We start from the raw sequence: 18489 nt of genomic DNA on the forward strand, positions 1-18489 counted from the left end.
ATATATTTCTTTGAATTAGTGTTTTCGTTTTCCTCAGATAAATATCCAGAAGAGGAATGGCTGGATCATCACATCCTCTCTCTTTACATGGAAATATCATTCTATGCTGTTGTGTCTAATTAGGATGACTTGAATATACTGGTTTGTGTTTGACAATTTCTCTATAGACCTTGAGCTCACTGGAAAGCTCCCTCTGATGTGAGGTAGGAACCCAATCCAGACAGATACCTAGAGACCATTAAACTCCAAACTAATGAGGATGCTGATTACCATGGAAACTGCCATCTCTTGTGGCCTCTGAAAGGGAGGAGGAATGGGGGTGGTAAAGTGAAAAGAAGAGGATGTGGACGAATAGAATGGGGAGCAGGAGCTGGGAGGTAGGGAGTAGGGTATGGTAGGGGGAAGGAACTGCCATTTATTACTATCTTCCTTGGTGCCAGACACTGGGCTGGGTGCTTAACGTACATTTGATCATCACAGCCCCCTGCAAGATAGGCATTAATTCTCTTGCACCTCCCACCTCACTGACTGGCAAAGCATATGCTGTTAATCAACAAGACGGTCTATGGCCAATCCCAGTGCTTCCTACTGGAAAAGGTAACCTTGAACTCCCTGCCATCTAATCCTATCGAAAGCTCAGTTGTGAGAAATGATATTCATAGGGGCCAGCCCAGTGGCATAGTGGTTAAGTTCGTGCACTTCCTTTCAGCAGCCTGGGGTTCGCCAGTTCGGATCCTGGGGGTGGACCTACTCACCACTCATCAAGCCATGCTGAGGCGGCGTCCCACATAGAAGAACTATCAGGACCTACAACTAGGATATACAACTATGTGCTGGGGCTTTGGGGAGAAAAAGGTAAAAGAGGAAGATTGGCAACAGATGTTAGCTCAGGGCGAATCTTCCTCAGAAAGAAAAGGAAATGATATTCATAGAGAGCTGCCTGAAAAGCAGGCAGCCCATCCATTGCTGGAGATGCATAGCTGTACAAGGCAGGGGGTGTGCCCCAGAGGTTGGATCATGATTTCCAGATGGGAGAGTGTGAGTTGGGGAAAAGTGGGAGGGTGGAGTAGAGTGGAAGTAGAGAGGGCGGTAGGCTTCAGTGCAGAGTTGGAAAAGGCACATTCGATATTATAGATAACTACGGTTTCCTTAACACAAACTACAGACAGTAAAGTTCAGCTGGTTTTGCTGCACTTCAGGCCACAAAAACAAGCCCACTCAATGGGGCTTGACATTCAAAGGGACCTGTCATCCCTTCTACAGAATCTGAAAAAGCAATCTTGATTACAGCAAACAAGCAGACTCTATGTGACCATTGCCGTCATGCTATCAAAGTCCAAAAAGTGTCTCTTTCAGGACCAGCATAATGGTTCTCTAAAATTTTCATTGCTTTGATTCATTTTAAGTCAAGGTATTTAATTTCTTTGAAACATTCAAATGACAGTAAGGGAGGGTGTGAAGTATTTTTGTTTATTTAAAATAAGATGGGGGAAGATGGTATAGATGCACTTTGCCCTATTTCTCTTGCTATTACAACTAAAAACTCTGGCCATTATGTATAAAACAAACATAAGAAGACTCTGAAAGGTGGAGAGAAGAAAGTAGACCACCTAGGTCCTCAGGATGAGAGGAATGACATGAATTGTCTTTTTGCCTTCTATATCCCAGACTTGGAGCTGAAGAAGCCAGCAACCCAGACATGCCAACAGGCACAGACAAAAAGAGCCCCAACCAAAGCCTGCTCTCTAGCCGAAGGACTAGGAAAAGATCAACCTAGCAAGGCAGAAAATTTTAGACAATAACCACTCTACTCCAGCCAAAACCAGAGAACAAACTGTGGCCCTGTTCCTACCCACACTAGCAAAGGCTAAGGGAGGAGCTTAGACTTCCACACTCACGAGGCTGTGACCACACGCCTCAACACCCTCAACCCCCTCCCTGTTGGTGTGGTGTCAGAGAAGGCCAAGTACAGGGAAAGGACTTTCATCTCCACTGGCAGATAGCAAGACCCACCCACCATATCAGTAGAAAATGTGGGGAGCCTAGAATTCCACCCCCACCTGGCAGTATTGAAGTGCCCCCCTCTCTCCCCTCTGAGGTGACGTCAGAGAAGTCCTAGTGGAAAGTCAGGACTTTCACAACTGCCCAATGATAAAGAGGCCAAATTCCCATGCCAAAGGACAGAGGAGGTAGTAGTAAAGGAAGCAGTAACTCGGCACTCCAACCCCTCTCAGGCAGGGAGCTGTCAGTGGAGGCCTAGTGTGGAGCAGAAACTCTCAACCCTGCCCAGCGGTAATAAGGAGTCCCCGTTTGGATCAGCAGAGGCCAAGTGGGGAACCTGGACTTCTACCTCCATATAGTAGTAATGATGTAACATGCCTCTTCTCTGCTGGTGGCAGTGTCAGAGGAGGCCAGCTAAAATAGATGGGTTAAATGAGATTCAGAGTCTCACGGCATAATACCCAAAATGCCCAGGTTTCAATCAAATATCACTCAAGAACCAGAAAGATCTCAAACTGAATGAAAAAAGACAATAGACAGATGCTCAAACCAAGATGAGAGAGATGTTAGAATTATCTGACAAAGATTTTTAAAGGGACCATCATAAAAATGCTTCAACAAGCAACAAAGATGCTTAAAACAAATGAAAAAATAGACAGTCTCAGCAAAGAAATAGAAAGAAAATTAGACTGAGGAAAAAAAAAGAAATAAAAGTGTAGAAGACATAAAGAAGAACCAAAAGGAAATTTAAGAGCTAAAGTACAATAACCAGAATAAAAACTCAATGGATACACTCAACAGTAGAATGGAAGGGACAGAGGAAAAAAATCAGCGAACTTGAAGACAGAACAATAAAAATTACCCCATCTGAACAACAGAGAGAAAATAGAATGAAAAAAAAATGAATCAAGAGAATGAGAAGACAAGCCACAGACTGGCAGAAAATATTTGCAAAGCACATACCTGATAAATGACTGTTATCCAAAATATTAAAAGAATCTTAAAACTCAACAATAAGAAAATGAACAACCTAATTAAAAATGGGCAAGATCTGAACAGACACCTCTCCAAAGAAGATATACAGAGGGAAAATAAGCATATGAAAAGATGCTCAACATCATATGTCATTAGGGAATTGCAAGTTAAAACAACAATGATACTGCTACACCCCTATTAGAACGGCCAAAATCCAAAACACTGACACCACCAAATGCTGCCATGGATGTGGAGCAACAGGGACTCTCATTCACTCCTGGTGGGAATGCAGAATGGTACAGCCACTTTGGAAGACAGTTTGGAAGTTTCTTACAAAACTAAATATACTTTTACCATACGATCCAGGAATTATGTTGCTTAGTATCTACTCAAATAAGTTGAAAACTTAGGTCCACACACAAAAACCTGCACATGAATGGTTATAGCAGCTTTATTCATAATTGCCAAAATTCGGAAGCAACCAAGATGTCCTCAGTAGGTGATGGATAAGTAAACTGTGGTACATCCAGACAATGGAATATTATTCAGCACTAAAAAGTAATGAGCTATCAAGCCATGAAAAGACATGGAAGAACAAAAAATGCACATTGCTAGGGGAAAGAAGCCAATCTGAAAAGGCTACATACTGCATGATTCCACCTATATGACACTCTGGAAAAGGAAAAACTACAGAGACAGTAAAAAGATCAGTGGTTGCCAGGGGTTAGAGAGAAAAAAGGAATGAATAGGTGGAACACAGAGGATTTTTTAGGGCAGTGAAACTATTCTGTATGATACTATAATGGTAGACACGTCATGATACATTTGTCCAAACCCATAGAAATGCACAACACCAAGAGTGAACTCTAATGTGAACTGTGGACTTTGGGTGACAACGATGTGTCGATGTAGGTCCATTGATTGTAATAACTGTGTCACTCTGGAGCAGGATGTTGATAGTGGGGGAGGCTGTGCCTGTGTAGGGGCCTGGGGTATATGGGAACACTGTGTACTTTCCATTCAATTTTTCTGTGAACCTAAAACTGCTCTAAAAAATCAAGTCTATTACAAAAAAATTTTTTTAATCAAACAGAGCCTCAGGGACAACAACAAAGGATCTAAAGTTCCTGTCAGATTCCTGGAAGAAGAGGAGAAAGAGTGTGGGGCTGAAAAAGTCTTCAAAGAAATTGTGGCTGAAAACTTATCATATTTGGTAAGAGATATAAACCTATTAATTCAAGAAGCTACGCAAAACTCAAATGGGATAAACCCAAAGAAATCCACACCAAGATACATCATAGTCAAATATCTGAAAACTAAACACGAAGAAAAAATTTTGAAAGTAAAGAAAGAAACAACATCTTATCAATAAAGGAAAAACATTTCAAAAGACAGTAAATTTCTCATCAGAAATCATAGAGGCCAACAATAAGTGACACAACATTTTTCAAGTACTGAAAGAAAAGACTCATGAACCCAGAGTCCTGCCTCTAGCAAAAATATTCCTCAAGAATGAAGGGGAAATTAAGACATTCTCAGATGAAAGAAAACTAAGAGAATCTGTCACAAGGAGAACTACCTGAAAGAATGGCCAAATGAAATTCTCTAAAAATTAAAGATAGGAGCCCGCCCCGTGGCGTAGTGGTTAAGTGTGCACGCTCCGCTACTGGTGGCCCGGGTTCAGATGCCAGGCGCGCACCGATGCACTGCTTCTCCGGCCATGCTGAGGCCGCGTCCCCTATAAAATGGAGGAAGATGGGCACAGATGTTAGCTCAGGGCCAGTCTTCCTCAGCAAAAAGAGGAGGATTGGCATGGATGTTAGCTCAGGGCTGATCTTCCTCACAAAAAAATAAAAATAAAGATAAAAGAAGAAATCTTGGAAAATCAGGAAGGAAGAACGAACATGATAAGTACAACTATGGACAAATACAATAGACTATCCTTCTCCCATAAAGTTGTCTATTATGTTTGAAGGCAGAAGCAAAAATTAGAAAACTAATGTGGTTCTGAATGTATGTAAAGGATATTTAAGACAATTTATTATAAATAGGTGAGGGTAAAGAAAGGCAAAAGGAGATAAGATTTCTATGCTTCACTCAAACTGGTGAAATGACAATATCATAGATTTTGATAATACACACACACACACAGACACACATACGTACGCATACACACACATATATAAATGTACCTAAAGCAACCACTAAAAAAGTTATACAAAGAGATACACTCAAAAACACCATAGATAAATCAAAATTGAATTCTAAAAAATGTTCAAGTAACCCAAAAGAAAGCAGGAAAAAGAAAACAGAGAAATGAACACAGAACAAACAGAAAACAAGAAATTAAACAGCAGACATAAGCCCTAACAGATTAACAATTATCTTAAATGTAAATTATCTATATAAACCAATTAAAAGACAGAGATTGGCAGAGTGGATTAAAAAACATGACCCAACTATATGCTATCTACAAAAAACTCACTTCAAATATAACGATATTGAGAGGTTGAAAGTAAAAGGATAGAAAAATATATATCATGCACACATTAATAATGAAAAAGGAGTAGTTATCGTAATATCAAATAAATTAGATGTTAACCCAAAGAAAATTACTGGAGGCAGAGAGGGGCATTGCATAATGATAAAAGGATGAATCCACCAGAAAGACAAAGTGATAGTAAATATGTAGGATTTGCAACAGAAGTGCAAAATATGTGAAGCATAAAGTGATAGAACTGAAAGGAGGAATACAAAAAGCCACAATTACAGGTGGAGACTCAACACTCCTCTTTCAACAATAAATAGGAGAATTAGACAGAAAATCAGGAAGGATATAAAAGTCAACAACACTAGCAACCAGTGGAATCTAAACAACATTTACAGAATGCATCACTCAGCCATAGTAGAATACACATTCTTTTCAAGTGCCCATGGGACATATCTATGTCAAGATAGAAAACATTCTGGGCCATAAACAAACCCCCAACAAATTTAAATGAATTGAAATCATATAGAGTATGTTCTCCAACCACAAAGGAATCAAAGTTGAAATCAATAACAGAAAGATAACAGGAAAATCTGCAAATACTTGGAAACTAATAATTCACTTCTAAATAATCCATGAACCAAAGAGTCTCAAGGAAATCCAAAAAATACATTGGACTGAATGAGAATGAAAATACAATATATCAAAACTCATGAGATACCATTAAAATAGTACTGAGAAGGAGATTTATGGCACTAAATGCATACATTAGAAAAAGAGGAAAAGTCTGAAATAAATCATCTAAGCTCCAACCTCAAGAACCAGAAAAAGAAGAGTGAACTGCACCCAAAGCAAGCAGAAGGAATGAAAAGAGAGAGCAGAAATCACTGAAATTGAAAACAGAAAAGCAATAGGGAAAACCAATGAAACAAAAGAGCTGGTTCTTTGAAAAGATCAATAAAATTGGCAAATCTCTAACAAGACTGAAAAAGAACAAATAACAAAAGAGAGAAGACACAAATTACCAATATCAGGAATAAAGCAAGGAATATCACTACAGACCCTGCAGACATCAAATGATAATAATGGAATACTATCAACAACTCTAAGTAGTCAACAGAAATTTGATTACTTAGATGAAATGGACCAATTCCTCAAAAAACACAAACTACCAAAATTCACCCAATATGAAATATATAATTTTATTAGCCCTATAACTATTAAGGAAAATAATTTTGTAATTTTAAAACTCCCCCAAAAGCAATCTTTTGGTCCAGATGTTTTCACTGGAGAATCCTACCAAACATTGAAAGAATTAACACTGACTTTACACAATCTCTTCCAGAAAAACAGAAGAGGGAACACTTCCAAATTCATTTTATGAAGCTAGTATTACCCTGAAACCAAAACCAAACAGAACAGTACCAAAAAAGAAAACTACAGACCAATATCTCTCATCAATGTAGATTTAAAACTCTTTAACAGGGGCCGGCCCCGTGGCTTAACGGTTAAGCACACTCGCTCCGCTACTGGCGGCCCAGGTTCGGATCCCGGGCGCGCACCGACGCACCACTTGTCCGGCCATGCTAAGGCGGCGTCCCACATACTGCAACTAGAAGGATGTGCAACTATGACATGTAACTATCTACTGGGGCTTTGGGGAGAAAAAGGGAAAAAGGGAGGAGGATTGGCAACAGATGTTAGCTTAGGGCCGGTCTTCCTCAGCAAAACAAAAAAAAAAACTCTTTAACAAAACATTAGCGAATAGAATTCAGCAACATATGAAAAGAATTATAAGTCATGACCAAGTAGAGTTGATTCCAGGAATGCAAGACTGGTTCAATACTTGACAATCAATCAATGAAATCCACCATATTAACAGGCTAAAGAAGAAAAATCACACAAACAGTTCAATCGATGCAGAAAACAATATTTGACAAAATTCAATACCCATTCATGTTAAAAACTCTCAGAAAAAGAGAAATGGAGGGGAACTTCCTCAACTTGATAAAGAGCATCTACAAAAAACCTACAGCTAGGGGCCGGCCTGGTGGTGTAGTGGTTAAGTTCTCGCCCTCCGCTTCAGCGGCCCAGGGTTTGTGGTTTCGGATCCCGGGTGTGGATCTACACATCGCTCATCAAGTCATGCTGTGGCAGCATCCCACATACAAAAAATAGAGGAAGATTGGCACAGACGTTAGCTCAGGGACAATCTTCCTCAAGCAAATAGAGGAAGATTGGCAACAGATGTTAGCTCAGGACCAATCTTCCTCAGCAAAACAAACAAACAAACAAAAACCACCTACAGCTAATATTGTACTTAGTGGTGAAAAACGAAATGCTTCCCCCCAAGGTCTAGAACAAAGCAAGGCTGCCTGCCCTCACCACTCTTACTAAACATAGTGCTGGAAGTTATAATTAGTATGATAAGGCAAGAAATGGAAATAAAAGGGTGCAGATTGGAAAAGATGAAATAAAGCTGTCCCTATTCACAGATGACATGATCCTCTACATAGAAAATTCCAAGGAATCTACAAAAAAATTCTTCCTCGAAATAGTAAGTCAGCTGAGCAAGGTCATGAAATACAAGATAAACATGCAAAAGTCAATTTTATTTCTATATACTAGCAATGAACATGTGGACACTGAAATTAAAAATTTAATAGCCTTTACAATCACTCAAAAAATGAAATGCCTAAGAGTAAATCTAGCTAAATATGTGCAGGACTTATGCACTGAAAATTATAAAATATTTGTGAAAGAAATCAATGAAAATCTAAAGAAATGGGGATACGTACCCAGGTGTTCATGGATTGGAAGACTCAACATAGGAAAGATGGTAATTCTCCCAAATTGATATGGTTTTAACACAATTCCTATGAAAATCCCAGCAAGATTTTTTTGTAGGTATAGACAAGATTATTCTAAAATTTATATGGAAAGACAAAGGAATTAGAATAGCTAAAATAATTTTGAAAAAGAAGAATAAAATTGAAGGAAAGGGTCTACTTAATTTCAAGACTTATTACATAGCTACAGTAATCAAGACTATATAATGTTGGTGGAGAGATAGACACATAGGTAAATGGAACAGAATAGAGAACCCAGAAATAGACCCACACAAATATGCCCAACTGATTTTTGACAAAGGTGCAAAACCAATTTAGTGGAGGAAGCATAGCCTTTCCAACAAATGATGCTGCAACAACTGGACAACCATAGGCAAAAGAATGAACCTCGACCTAAGCCTCAAACCTTACACAAAAAGAAACACAAAATAGATCACAGATTTAAATTTAAAACCTAAAGCTAGAAATCTTTTAGTAAAAAACAGGACAAAATCTTTGGGATCTAGGGTTAGACAAAGAGTTCTTGATACCAAAAACACAACCCATAGAAGGAAAAATTGAGGGGCCGGCCTGGTGGCGCAAGCGGTTAAGTGTGCGCGCTCCACTGTGGCAGCCCGGGGTTCACTGGTTCAGATCTCGGGCGCGCACCAACGCACTGCTTGGCAAGCCATGCTGTGGCGGCATCCCATATAAAGTAGAGGAAGATGGGCACGGATGTTAGCCCAGGGCCAGTCTTCCTCAGCAAAAAAAAAAAAAGAGGAGGATTGGCAGATGTTAGTCCAGGGCTAAACTTCCTCACAAAAAAAAAAAAAGGGAAAAATTGATAAATTGGACTTCAAAATTTAAAACTTTTTCTCTGAGAAACACCAGGTAAAGAGATGAAAAGACAAGTTCAGTGTGGGAGAAAATATCTGCAAACCACATAGCCAACAAATAACTAGTACCTAGAACATATAAAGAACTCTCAAAACTCAACAGTAAAAATCAGTCCAATTATAAAATGGGCAAACAACCTAAACATTTTACCCAAGAGGATATGGCACAGATGGCAAATGAGCACATGAAAAGATGAACACAATTAGCCACTAGGGAAGTACAAATTAAACACACAGTGAAATGTCACTACACATGTATCAGAATGGCTAAAATAAAACATTATGACAACACCAAATTCTGGTGAGGACACAGAGAAACTGGATCCCTCATACACTGCTGGTAGGAATGTACAGGCATACTCTGGAAAATAGTTTCTTACAAAACTAAACATACACTTATAATATGATCCAGCAATTGCACTCCTGGGCATTTTTCCCAGAGAAATGAAGACATGTTCATTCACACAAAAAACCATATATGGATGTTTATAGCAGGATGTTTATAGCAGGTAATAACCCCAAACTGGAAACAACTCAGATGTCCTTCAACAGGTGAATGGTTAAACAAACTGCAGTCCATCCATATTGTGGAATACTACTTAGTAATAAAAAGGAGTGAAATTTTGATATATGCAACAACTTGGACTAATGTCCACTTTCCTCATGTGTGACAAGGGGGAAGTTGTCTCAAGGGCCTTCCTGTTCTGGAATTCAAAATACAGATGAGCAGGGTGGGGCAGGATGAGAGCATATTTGGAAGAGTTTAGGGCTTTATTTTATTTTTTAGAACTTCTGAAGATTCAAAATAACTAGAAAGATGTGGCTTGAGGATTGCCAGCTGTTGTGCTTCATGAGCATCCCAGGGAGCCCATTTTGTAAGCCGGGAACCCAAGAGAAGGGGAGTTGAGGGTAGGTGCATTCTGTTGGTACAAGCTGAGAGGTCCGCTTAGCTGTAGAGAACGACTTCAAGGTGAGTGGCTGTTGCCTTCTTACACTGAAACGAGACAGGGTGGATTTGAAACCTAAACTGTAAGGACTCTCTGTTCCCAGGAACGTAAGGAAATGTATTTGTTCTGATACACAAAACTAAGAGTTCCTCAGTCAAGGGACCTGAAAAGCTGTGGAAAGCCACACTGCCTCCTGAACACTAGGCATAACGGGAAGTCCAGTGTCAGAGCACATTCAGCTGGTGGTAGGGTATTTGTTATGGGATTCTCAAGCATGACTAGTGTCTACATTCCGTTCAGGCTTGGAAATGAAGTAGAGAGTAACACTTCATGACAAAATTCTACAAGCCCAACTGTTGCACATAATGTGTAAATGCGGGATCTTACTCGCGGGATCTTACCAGCGGGATTTGAATCGCGCTAAAACCGGTAGTGCCCGTTGCTACGGGGTCTAATAAGGGCGTATTCAGGGTCTCCCAACAGCCAATCCTAGTGCCAGGCATGCGTGGGGGGGCGTAGCCATGGAGAGACAGTAGCCAATGGCAGAGAGGGCCGTGAATAAGGCGAGGGCGACCAGTGGGTGAGGTGAACAGAGTGCAGCGGCTAGGGGAGGCTGAGGAGCTGTAGCCAGTTTGTGGCTTGAGCTGTTAGTCAGAACTGTAGCGGCTAGTTAAGCTGCCGCCAAACTTAAGATTCTCGCCTGCCGTTAAACATCATGGAAGATTCGCAGAGTGAGCATCAGCGGATGGTACGACGCCACCACCGCGAGAAGAAAGAGCTGCAGGCCCGCATCCAGAGCATGAAGAACGCGGTCCCCAAGAGCGACCGAAAGAGAAGAAAGCAGTTGCTCCTAGACGTGGCCCGCCTCGAGGCCGAGTTGGAGCAGAAGCACCAGCAGGAGCTGGAGAAGTTCCAAGAGAGTTTTCCTGATGACAGCAGCCTCGATTCTGTCACTGAAGATCTTGCCAAGATGGATCTCGAGAACCAGCCTCCTCGCCTCTCAAGGGCACAAAGACGGCGCGAAAGAAGGGCGGCCATCGAGAGAGCGCGCCTGGAGAGGATTGCCGAGGCCGAGAGGGAGCATCTGGCCAGCTTCCGCCACGACGAGGAAGAGAAGCTCGCCGCCATCCTGGAGGCCAAGAATCTGGAGATGAAGGATATCCCGGCCGACGGCCACTGCATGTACCGCGCCATCCAAGACCAGCTGGTGTTCTCGGTGACCGTGGAGAGCCTGCGGCGCCGCACCGCCGACTACCTGAGGAAGCACGTCGATGACTTCCTGCCCTTCTTCAGCAACCCCGAAACCGGCGACGCCTACAGCCGCAACGACTTCATGAGTTACTGCGACGACATCATGCACAGCGCGGCCTGGGGAGGCCAGCTCGAGCTGAGGGCCCTGTCGCACGTCCTGCAGACCCCCATCGAGGTGATCCAGTCGGATTCTCCCGCCCTCCTCATCGGGGAGGAGTACACCCAGAAGCCGCTCACCCTCGTCTACTTGCGCTACTCTTGCAACCTCGGGGAGCACTACAACTCGGTGAAGCCCTTGGAGGCTGGAGCCGTCGGGGGCACCGCCCCGCGTCTCCTCTAGGCCCGACGGCGCCGGAGCCCTGCCGCCATTGCCGTCGCCGTCGAGTCATCGCTGCGGTTACCGCTGGAGCTGACGCCGTCGCCGTCTTCTCAGTAGGCTTCGTTTTGTTTCCTTTGGTTTTCTGTTTTTTCTTTCTTCATTTTGCTCAAAATTCAGCCGCCTCTCTCCTTCCCCCCCCCCCCACCCCCCTGTTTCCCTCTGTTGCCGTTCTAGCCTCCTCTCTCACTCCTTCGTTGCTTCCTTCATGGGTGGGGACCTGAGGCTCGTTACAAGGAAAATAGCTGTATCTTGCCATCTGAGGGAAGTAAGTTGGAGAAGTGCTAACACTTCTTGCCCTTAAGAGTCTTTGCCTCCCTCATCAATGAGAATTGGTCATGTTGCAAATAATTGGGGCATAAAAATGGACATTTGGTTCGATGCATTCTTAACTTGAGGCAAATCAGTTTAGCTCAGAATCTTCAGATTGTCCAGTGAATGTGTTGGATTCCTCAGATAAAGTTGGAGCGTACATGATCGAAATGCTTTGTGAGTGCCTTTCGCTCAGTTCTTTGAAAAAAAATGTATGGTGAACTGTTTCGCTTTGCTTTTTGCTTAAGCTGCGTTACTCAGGAGATGTCTCAAGTTACGAACAAGAGCTCCTCTAGTAGTTTGTTTTGTTTTTTCAGAAAAACTTGTGTGGTTCCAAATTAATTTTAGTTGTTTAGATGTTTGCTAAATTCTAAGTAATAGCGTTTGTTAAATTTAGACGTTTAATATAAGTGTCAAATATAGAAAGTAAATATACATAAACTGATAGGCTAGATAAGGTTTACTCTAAGATGTGAAAGATCTCAATTTAATTTCTTTTATTAAAGATAGGAAGGGATATGACTTTATACAAGTAGTTGATCCATTTCCTTATGTCTACAGCTGGTATGAAGCAAAAAGAGAGAAACTGATAAGTAGCTTAACTTACTGGAAGGGGTGGGATCTGAACTACTAAGTTTCTTTTATTCTCAGAGACATAAAAGGGTAGGACTTTATTCAAGTAGTTGATCCACTTTGTTATATCTACAACTGGTGTGACGTATGAAAGATGTGAATTTAGTAATTTTCCTTAATTCTTAGAGATAGAAAATTATTAAAAAAGATTTTAAAAAGTATTAAAGTAATTGATCCACTTTGTTATATCTACAGCTCGTATAACGTCTGAATTTAGTAATTTTCCTTAATTCTTAGACAGAAGAGTATTAAAAAGAAATGTTAAAAAATATTACAGTAGTTGATCCATTTTGTTGTATCTACAACTGGTATGGGGAAAAGAAGTGAGCAGTATACTTTTGTTGATATTTGAGACTTGTTGATATCTTGAATTTGCCAAAAGAATAGTAAAAGTGAAATGATTTACAGTAAACAATTTAAAAATTTTTTAATCTTTGGATTCTGTATTTCAGTGAGGTTACTTAAATTCATTTAAAAAACTCTTTGTACACACCAAATGTTCTAAAATAAAGTATATAAATTTAAAAATAAAAAAATATATGATTTGTTTAAAAAATGAAAGCAGTTTAAAAAATACCTAGTTGTCTATTTCTGTGTGGCTAACTTAGTTCATATAGAGTTTGTATCCCAGGATCCACTTCAGCAAAGGAATTCTGGAGGGTTAGGGAGCAGGAGTGTGGAGGAGAGATGAGGCCTCGGGGAGGAGGAATGGGCCTGTGGTCTTGGTGGTGGCCCAGAGTGCAGTGTTTTGCAGGGAAGGATTTAGGGAGGAACTTATCCTGAGGCTGTCCTGAGTTGATGTTTCACTCCGTGAAAAACATCATGAAATGGTTTCATTTAAGGATGTTCTTATTGCTATGCATGAAAAAGAACTCCCACTTCCCAAAACTCACAAGTCCAGGGCTACATTGTGGGAGGGAAAGAAGTGCCACTGTTTTTTTGGGGGGGTAGGTGTTCCCAAAATACAAATATGGAAATCCTGCCAATATCTCACTGTATAAATATGTTATCAGATAAATTTCGGATAACCAACTGGCTAAGAAGAGGCGGTCCCTGAGAAAACAAGACATTTAGGGGCATTGTGAGAAGTGAGCCTTTTATAGGGATGAGAACACTGGCTGGGGAAGGGAAAATAGGCCAGAAAGGGAGCCATAATCCTTAGAAGCGTGCCCGGCTGGGAAGGAGGGTGAAAATTGGGGAAAGGGTCAGCCTAGGAGGATGAATGGGACATGGCAGGGGAAAGGGAACAGGCTGGGGGGGAAGTGGCCACAGGCTGAGGAAGGAGACTGGCTGGGGAACAGGGCATAGGTGGTGAAGAGAGCCTGGCTGGACGAGGGGACCTGCATGGGATATGGGACATAGGCCCATGAAGGGCACCTTACTGGGGACATGGGCAAAGTTTGGTGAAAAGCTCTAGAAATGGGGAGGGTACTCTGCTGGGGTGGGCTGCATTGGGTCGAGGAGGACACCACAAGTTAAAAGCGGGGGCCAGCTAGGGTAGGGTACCTTGATGGGTAAGGGGACCCAGCTGAGTAGGGGGAATTCAAGCTGGGAAAGAGGGCCTGGCTGCGAGAGGATTCCTGGCAAGGGAAGAGGTCCAGATGGCAGGAGTGGGGGGCCAGGGTGCACTGGCTGGACTAGGAAGGGGGGGCATGGGCGGGGCAGGGACCCTGACTGGGGAAGAAGGCACTGCCCGGATAATGTGGGCCTTGCTGGTACTATCCAAGAAATTCTTTGGCAGAAGGTACCAACCAAAGATAGCAAAGTCCCATTTTATAGGCTTGTCCCTGAATACAAGAGAAATAACTGTTTCTGTCTTGGGAACCCTTAAGATCTCATTCGGCCTGTCCCAGCTGCCTCCGCTGGGTCTGCCTTCAGCTGTAAGGAAAGGGAAGAATTAACCCAGGCCAGATCCTAACCAGGCCCAGAGCACAGACCAAGAGGGGGCCTTCACTGTGGGATCTGGCAGGACATGAGGGATTTACAGTCTGTTCCATTTTGTAACAGTGACCAGTCACTGAGGACAGTGACTATTTGGGGCAATTTCGTGTACAAAAGCCATGGGGCACTGTACCCAAAGGGATCTAATTCCAGAAGCAATTTTCATTCATTTACTTACTATTTTTTATTTACTCATTATCATGCCCTCTCCCCTTTTGCCATAGCAGCCAAAAATAAGGTACATTTATCTGGGTTTGAAGCCCAGCTCATCCACCCACTTCCTAACTTTGTGACGTGGGCCTCAGTTTTCTTATCAATAACATGGGACAATTGATACCTGTCTTAGAGGTGGTACATTAAATGAAAATACATATAAAGTGCCCAATAAATGTTAGCTACTGTTAGTATCATTATCTAGGAGCCCAAGAATATAACATTATCAGCTGTGGCAGCAACTACTCCTTGATTTTGTTTACAGTGACTTTTGGGACCACTTGGCCTCTTCTCACAGGTCCTGTGGGGGAAGCAGAGCCTCTCCCAGGGCTGTCTGCCCCAGCTCTTGCCACCAGAGCTTCCTGGACTGCACTATGAAAGCAGAAGCCACTGGAGCTCACCCAAAGTGCCCTCCTGGGGACAGGGTGGCCTGTGTGCAGGGACTCCTTAGGCCAGTAAGTATCTTCCTTCCAGGCCTTTCTACACAAACACATAGACACATGTTTTAAAAAACAAAACTGGTATCATTCTATTCAAGCTACTTTTTTTTTTTACTTAACAATAAATCATAAGCATTTCCCTGTGTCCTTAAACAGTCTTCAATACGATGATTTTAATGCCTGCATTCTAGCCTGTGAATGTGCCATAATTTATTTATCCTATTCCATTGTTGGACGTTTAGATTGCTTTCAATTTCTCACCACTATAAATATGCCACTGTAATATCTTTGTAGCTGAATCTTTACCTATGTTTCTGATTATTTCCTTTTGAAAAGATTTCTAGAAGTGATCTAGGTCAGAAAGAGAGGCTTTTAATGCATACTGGTAAATTGCCCTCCAGAAAGATTGCACCCATTTACACTCTCAGGGTATGAGAGTGTTATTTTCCCATATAGTTGCCAACACTGAAAATTATCATCTTTGCTAATTTGTTAGGTGACAAATGTTGTATTAGTCGACACTTTGTTGGTTACTAGTGAGGTGGAATATTCCTCTAAGTGTTTATTAGCCTGTCTATTTCATTCATGCAGGAACAAGTAATTCTTAATTTATTGCCTCTTCCTGCACTTTGCTTAATTTTCTATGGGTAATTTTGTCTTTTTCTTATAGATTTTTAATAGGTCCTTCCACTTGTCATTCAGATATTTTAAAAAAATAGTTTTTTCCCTTACGTTTAGCGTTTCAGTTTTGTTTCTGACTTTTTGCATATGCTGAAGTTTAAAATTGTACTTGAATCCATATATCAATCTTTTTCTTTATGGTTTCTGTCTTGGTATCGTACTTAAAAAGGGCTTCCCCATCCCGAGGTTGGATCAATATTCCTGTATGCATTCTTTCAGGTTTTTAATGCTTTCTCTTTATATTTAACTATATTTAATATATCCACTTGGAAATTACTTGGGTGTAATATAAGGACATAAATTGATTTTCCCCAGTTATGGTAATTAACCAGTTACCCCAACACCATTCATTGAATAATCCACCATTTCACCGTTGATTTGAAGTGCCACCTTCCACATATATTACATTCTTTAATATAAGAGAGTAAATCTATTTTCAATCAGTCACACAGAATAGCTGCATTCCAGTGACCTAAATCGGAAACTGCCAGCTGTCCATTCATCCATTCATTCCATATTTACTGGAGAGAATGGTCATAAACAATAGAGGGAGAGAGACAAAAGATCCAGTCTCAGCCCTCATCATCTAGTGGAGGTGGCAGACAGGAAAATAGACAGAAATAAACAGAAAGCAGAATGATCAGTGCCGTGATGGAAAGAAGCTCAGAGAAAGCACACCTCATCAGACCTGGGGAATCAGGGAGGCTTAGGAGGAGCTCATGGAGAACACAGCCAGAGTGGAGGCAGGAGTGACAGAACAGGGGTCTTCCTGTTCAGTGGAGCTGGGGGATAGAGGTGAGAGGTGAGGGAGTTGTGGCAAAGAGGCTGGAGAGGGAGGCAGGCGTGGTCTCCCAGCTTTAATAAACATCAGTTTCACTCATAATGTTACAAATTAAATAAATACAAATGAAATGAGATACCATTTTTCAGCAGTCAGATTAGCAAAGAAGTAAAGTTTGGTAATATGCTGTGTTGATGGAGAAATGCAGGAACAGGCACTCTCCAACGTTGTTGATGGTGTGTAAACAGGTACAATCTCTTTGGAGGGCAATTCAGCAATAGCTATCAAATTTAAAGTGCATAAACCACTATCATTTGTATTTTTATAGATATAAATATACAGTTTTGTTTGTGCATGACTGAAGTATATATTAAAAATGATAGGGGGCTGGCCAGGTGGTGTAATGGTTAAGTTCGTGTGCTCTGCTTCAGCGGCCCGGGGTTCGTGGGTTTGGATCCTGAGTGCGGACCTACACACTGCTCATCAAGCCATGCTGTGGCGGCATCCCAAATACAAAATAGATTGGCATGGATGTTAGCTCAGGGCCAATCTTCCTCACAAAAAAAAAAAAATGATAACATTGGTTGCTTTTTTTTTTGTGAGGAAGATTGGCCCTGAGCTAACATCTGTTGCCAATCTTCCTCCTTTTTTTCCCTTTTCCTCCCCCAAACCCCAGTAGATAGTTGTATGTCATAATTGTACATGCTTCTAGTTGTTCTATGTGGGACGCCGCCTCAGCATGGCTTCATGAACGGTACGTAGGTCCGTGCCCAGGATCCGAACCAGCAAACCCTGGGCCACTGAAGTAGAACGCATGAACTTAACTGCTACACCACCAGACCAGCCCCAACACTGGTTGCTTTTGAGGAGGGGAATCAGGTTGCTGGGGGAAAAGGATGGGAGGGGGCTTTTCACTGTGTAATCTCTCGAACATCTGATATTTTGAACTATATGAATTAATAAATAAATAAATCTAAACCTAACTTACTAAATAAAATGCACATAGCTTTTGACCTAGCAGTCTACATTCAGGGATCTATACTAAAGATATACATATTACACAACATTATATTTCAAGAATGTTCATTACAGCATTGTTTGTCAAAGCAAAAATCTAGATAAAACCTAAATCTCTTCAGTAAGGACTAGTTGAATAAATTTTGGATCATCCATATGAATTGTTTCCTCTAGGCGGAGAGGAGTAGGAGTGGATACGTGGAAGGAGGAAGATGATGAGCTTTTACTTTTAAACTACGTACTTCTATAGAGTTGAATTTTTTTTTTTAAGCTTCAGTGCATGGTTGTGTATCCTAGTTGTTAGTTTAATTCTTTATGTGAGCTGCCTGGTTCCACAACCAGGAAACGAACACAGGCCGCAGCGGTAAGGGTGCCGAATCTTAACCACTAGACCACCAGGGCTGGCTCAATAGTTGAATTTTTTTGTTGTGGTTACATATATGTATATATCATAAAATTTACCATTTTAACTATTTTTAAGTGTATGGTTCAGTGGCATTAAGTACTACGTTCATATTGCTGTGCAACCATCAACACTACCATCTCCAGAACCTTCTCATCCTCCCAAACTGAAACTCTGTATCCATTAAAAATAACCCCATTCTCTCTCCCACCAGCCCCTGGCAACCAACATTCTACTTTCTGTCTCTCAATTTGACTACTCTGGGTACCTCATAAGTGGAATCATACAGTATTTGTCCTTTTGTGA

General features: G+C 41.5%; 1 protein-coding gene across 1 annotated transcript; it reads left to right on the forward strand.

Moving 5' to 3' along the window:
* Positions 1 to 10783: 10783 nt before the first annotated feature.
* Positions 10784 to 11819, forward strand: OTUD6A (OTU deubiquitinase 6A). The gene has a single exon (XM_058536085.1). The coding sequence runs from the start codon at positions 10851 to 10853 to the stop codon at positions 11724 to 11726; it is 876 nt and encodes a 291-aa protein (XP_058392068.1). The 5' UTR covers positions 10784 to 10850; the 3' UTR covers positions 11727 to 11819.
* The last annotated feature ends 6670 nt before the right edge of the window (positions 11820 to 18489 follow it).

Source organism: Diceros bicornis, chromosome X (assembly GCF_020826845.1).
Source record: "Diceros bicornis minor isolate mBicDic1 chromosome X, mDicBic1.mat.cur, whole genome shotgun sequence".
In the NCBI taxonomy this organism is placed as follows: Eukaryota; Metazoa; Chordata; class Mammalia; order Perissodactyla; family Rhinocerotidae; genus Diceros; species Diceros bicornis.

Coding starts and splice junctions, on each gene's coding strand:
- OTUD6A (XM_058536085.1), top strand. CDS start 10,851: ATGGAAGATTCGCAGAGTGAGCATCAGCGGATGGTACGACGCCACCAC.